Source organism: Lathyrus oleraceus, chromosome 6, assembly GCF_024323335.1.
Source record: "Lathyrus oleraceus cultivar Zhongwan6 chromosome 6, CAAS_Psat_ZW6_1.0, whole genome shotgun sequence".
In the NCBI taxonomy this organism is placed as follows: domain Eukaryota; kingdom Viridiplantae; phylum Streptophyta; class Magnoliopsida; order Fabales; family Fabaceae; genus Lathyrus; species Lathyrus oleraceus.
Window position 1 is genome coordinate 350,970,671 of NC_066584.1, and position 5,266 is coordinate 350,975,936.

The 5,266-nt window shown below is 39.6% G+C and overlaps 1 protein-coding gene across 1 annotated transcript; it reads right to left on the minus strand.

The window, feature by feature from the left end:
- Positions 1–1,000: 1,000 nt before the first annotated feature.
- Positions 1,001–4,597, minus strand: LOC127095587 (uncharacterized). Its single transcript, XM_051034258.1, has 2 exons — positions 4,491–4,597; positions 1,001–1,441 (listed from the first exon to the last, which is right to left on the minus strand). Exons 1-2 carry the CDS (start codon positions 4,595–4,597, stop codon positions 1,024–1,026), a joined length of 525 nt encoding a protein of 174 aa, XP_050890215.1. The 3' UTR covers positions 1,001–1,023.
- Between the last annotated feature and the right edge of the window lie 669 nt (positions 4,598–5,266).

Consider the following 5,266-nt stretch of genomic DNA (forward strand, 5'->3'; position numbering starts at 1 on the left):
ACATTCATACAATATATTATTCACCAATATAGGTCAATCATCAAATATGTACACATAGATTTCATTCCAAAACGCACACAACATTTAAATATCAATTTTTCACTTTTCAAACAGTGTTAACCGGTTAACGCCCTGGATTAATCGGTTAACGCAAAACAGAGTGCGCTCCTTGGCAATTTGTAACAGTGTTAACCGGTTAACGCCCTGGGTTAACCGGTTAACACAAGACAGAATGCAATTTTGTCAATATTATAACAGTGTTAACCGGTTAACGCCCTGGGTTAACCGGTTAACGCAAAACAGAATGTTGTTCCTGTGCTAACAACAAACAGAATGCAGATTTCCCCGCATTTTTCATCGTTGGAGGACTTCCGGACCTCCGATTTCGATTCCGTAAAAAAGCTACACGTTCAGAAAATTATGACTCATCCAATTATATATTCATTCACAATTTTAGCATAATTTAATTATCACAATTCAAGAGTATTTATCAAGACCTAATAATTCCAAACCATGCCAATTAAGGATTTCAACCTAAAACATGTTCCTACCCATTGACCCAATCATACTAACCCATAATAATAAGGATTCCCCCCTTACCTTGTCAATTTGATGGAACTCTTGACTCCTCTCGTTTTTCCTCTCCTCTTTCTCTATTGCCTTCAGTGCTCAAGTGAATTCTAATTCTCACTTCCTTCACTCTTACTATTTATAATAGTATTCTAGTTGGGCTTAAATCATCTAATTTAATCACTAGGCCCAATAATACCTAATATTTAAATACCTCTATTTAAATTCAAATAATTAACCACTCACTTTGCACACCAAGTTAATTAATTAATTCAGTTATTTAATTATTTCTCATATCCAGTAGATAATGAATTAATACACCAATTAATTAATTAATATTCCATATAATTAAATTAAAATATCATAATAATAGTATAATAAATAAATACTAAAAAAAAATGGGCTGTTACAACTCTCCCCCACTTAAAAGATTTTCGTCCTCGAAAATTTACCTCAAACGAACAACTCCGGATATGATTCCCTCATCTTATCCTCGAGTTCCCACGTAATATTTCCATTGGCGACTCCGCCCCATATCACTTTTACCAAAGCAATCTCCTTACCACGAAGCTTCTTCACTTCTCGATCTTCAATCCGCACAGGTGATGTATCAACCGTCAAATTATCCCGTACTTGCACATCATCTAACGGAACAACATGCGATGGATCCGCAATGTACTTCCTCAATTGAGACATATGGAATACATCATGAAGATTAGAAAGTGATGGTGGTAAAGCAATCCGATATGCCACTTCACCTATCCTCTCGGAAATCTGATAAGGACCAATGAAACGCGGCGTCAACTTACGCGACTTCAAAGCTCTACCAACACCCGTTATTGGCGTAACTCGAAGAAACACATGCTCGTCTTTCTCAAACTCAAGAGCTTTCCTCCTCTTATCATGATAACTCTTTTGACGACTCTGAGAAGCCTTCATCTTCCCTTGAATCATCTTAATCTTATCTGTAGTCTCTTGAATCAACTCGGGTCCAACCACAGCACTTTCTCCCGATTCGTACCAACATAAAGGAGTTCTACACCTTCTGCCATAAAGGCCTCAAACGGTGCCATTCCAATACTCGAATGGAAACTGTTATTATATGTAAACTCGACTAAAGGCAAGAAACTATCCCAATTTCCTCCTTGTTCCAAAACACAAGACCTCAAAAGATCTTCAAGTGACTGAATAGTCCTCTTCGTTTGACCATCAGTTTGCGGATGATATGCTGAACTCAAACGCAACTTCGTACCCAAAGCACTTTGCAAACCTTCCCAAAATCTCGAAGTGAACCTCGGATCTCTATCCGAAACAATACTCGACGGTATACCATGCAAACACACAATTCTCTCGACGTACAACTTAGCAAGTCTCTCCATCGAATAATCCATCCTCATCGGAATAAAATGAGCACACTTCGTCAGTCTGTCCACAACGACCCAAATCGCCTCACAATTACTCGATGTTCTTGGTAAGCCAGAAACAAAATCCATCGAGATACTATCCCACTTCCACTCGGGAATAGACAACGATTGCATCAAACCAGACGGCTTTTGATGTTCAATCTTTGACTTTTGGCAAGTCAAACATGAATACACAAATTCCGCTACATCCTTCTTCATACCTTGCCACCAAAACATTTTCTTCAAGTCTTGATACATCTTAGTAGCACCAGGATGAATACTCAGGCCACTTCTATGCCCCTCCTCAAGAATCCTCTTTCTCAATTCCATAACATTCGGAACACACACTCGATCACGACACCTCATGATACCAATCTCATCAATCCGAAAGTCACCACCTTTTCCTTGGTTAATCAATGTCATAACATCGACTAACTTCAAATCTGACCTCTGACCTTCTCTAATCTCGTCAAGAATGTCACACGTAAGCTTCAACGTCCCAAGCTTAACACACGAAGACGTCGCTTCACAAACCAAACTCAAATCCCTAAATTGCTCCAACAATTCAAACTCTCGCATCATCAACATAGACATATGCAATGACTTCCTACTCAATGCATCGGCTACAACATTCGCCTTCCCAGGATGATAATTCAAACCAAAATCATAATCCTTCAAGAATTCCAACCATCTCCTTTGCCTCATATTCAATTCTTTCTGATCGAACAAGTACTTCAAACTCTTGTGATCACTAAACACATCAAACCTCGATCCAAACAAGTAATGTCTCCAAAGCTTCAACACAAACACCACGGCGGCCAACTCTAAATCATGCGTCGGATAATTCTTCTCATGAACCTTGAGTTGCCTTGAAGCATAAGCTACCACTTGCCCCTTTTGCATCAGAACACCTCCCAAACCCAACAAAGAAGCATCACAATACACAATTAAGGTTTCTAACGGATCCGGTAAAGTCAAAATAGGAGCCGTAGTCAATCTTCTCTTAAGCTCTTGAAAATTCGCTTCACACTGCGAAGTCCAAATGAAAGCTTGACCCTTCCTAGTCAACTGCGTCAACGGTAACGACAACTTAGAAAATCCCTCAATGAATTTCCTATAATAACCAGCCAAACCAAGGAAACTTCGAATCTCAGCAACAGACTTAGGAGCTTCCCACTGAGATACAGCTTCGATCTTCGTAGGATCCACAGAAATCCCACCGCTCGAAATCACATGTCCAAGAAAACTTACTTCGCTCAACCAAAATTCACATTTAGAGAGTTTAGCAAACAACTTCCTCTCTTTCAACACCGATAACACAACCTTCAAATGCTCTGCATGATCCTCTTCGCCCTTGGAATAAATCAATATATCATCGATGAACACAACTACAAACTTATCCAGATAATCATGAAAGATTCTATTCATATACTCCATAAATATACCAGGTGCATTCGTCACCCGAAAAGGCATCACGGAGTACTCGTAGTGACCGTACCTTGTCCTAAAAGCAGTCTTCTGAATATCCTCAGCCTTTACACGAATCTGATGATACCCAGACCTCAAATCAATTTTGCTAAACACACAAGCTCCAACCAGCTGATCCATCAGATCGTCAATCCTCGGAAGTGGATACTTGTTCTTAATCGTCACTTTATTCAGTTGTCTATAATCAACACATAATCTCATAGAACCTTCTTTCTTCTTGACCAATAGCACAGGTGCACCCCACGGCGACACACTAGGACGAATAAACTTCTTCTCGAGTAAGTCTTCAAGTTGACTCTTCAACTCAGAAGCGGACATTCGATAGGGAGCCATCGATACATGACTAGTTCCAGGAACTAAATCAATCGAAAACTCGACCTCTCGTTCCGGCGGTAAATCACTTATATCTTCCGGAAATACCTCCGCAAATTCACAAACTATTGGCAGTTCTTCGATCGTCCTCTTCTCCCGAATATCCAAAGTTGCCAACAACATAAACAACTCGGCACCATCTTGCACCGATTCATCAACTTGCTTAGCAGACACACACCAATCTTCCTTAGCACCAACTTCAGGAAAAATAACCGTCTTCTCAAAACAGTTGATATACACCCGGTTAACTTTTAACCAATTCATACCCAAAATCACGTCGAGTTGCTCTAACGGAAGACAAACTAAATCAATTCCAAAATCCCTACCAAATATACTCAACGGACAATTCAAACACACATAGGAAGTAGAAACAGAACCCATAGCAGGTGTATCAATAATCATACTTCTACGCATATCAGATAATATGAGATTCAGCCTCTTAGCACAATCCAAAGAAATGAAAGAATGTGTTGCACCGGTATCAATAATGGCAATCAAAGGTGTACCATTAATAAAGCACGTACCTTGGATTAGTCTATCATCGGTAGTGGGTTCCGCACCAGACAATGCAAACACCTTTCCCTTCATTTTCTCCTTCTTCGACTTATCACATTGCGAACTAATGTGACCTTTCTCACCACAGTTGAAACAAGTTACGTTTGAACCAACCCTACACTGGTTTGCTCTGTGACCCATCCTGCCACAATTGAAACACTTCCCAGAATCTCTACTACACTCCGTAGCACGATGGCCTTCCACACCATATTTGAAGCACTTAAGTGGGATAGAAGATACTCCCCCACTTGGCTTCTTGCCAACACTAGATTGTCTCCTCTTGTCATCATACGGTTTCCCCCGATCTTGGTTTTTCCCCTTCAGACTCTTGTAGACAGAAGCACTCTCCCTACTATCCTCGTCATAAATCCTCTTTCAAGAGTCGGATCCACAACCCGAAACGTCAAACAAACAGTATCGATCGTGTCAGATACACAAATCAAATACCACGGAAAACCTATTACTATTTACCAACTGGTCGACCATGCTCTGATACCACTAATGTAACACCCCTTTTTCTACCCCAAATTATTTTGCATATAATCAGAGTAAATAAGCACGCATATAAAGAAAAGGGCGTCACATCGACGTTTTTGAAACTTAAAACTTTCAAAAACCAACAATACACCTGGTCATTCAAAATAACACATTTCACTCAACATGAATATTCAAGCAATATGCGTTCGCAGCGGAAAATAAAGAATACTCATGTAATTCATAATATGATCCATGTCCCATACCATGATCATCTCTCAATAATCACTTCAAATTCAGATAAAACAATTAATGACATAAAGCATATCAAATAAGATATGAGTTCAATACCACTAATCTACCCAGTGTTACATGACCAGAGCATTGACTCATTACCTAATTTC

What these genes read in the sequence shown, in the direction of transcription:
- LOC127095587 (XM_051034258.1), bottom strand. Translation starts at nt 4,597, where the DNA reads ATGGTGTGGAAGGCCATCGTGCTACGGAGTGTAGTAGAGATTCTGGGA. An exon ending in AGTGTAGGGTTGGTTCAAAC is followed by an intron (nt 1,442 to 4,490) that starts GTAACTTGTTTC and finishes TGAGTTTGAGAA; the next exon opens with AGACGAGCATGTGTTTCTTC.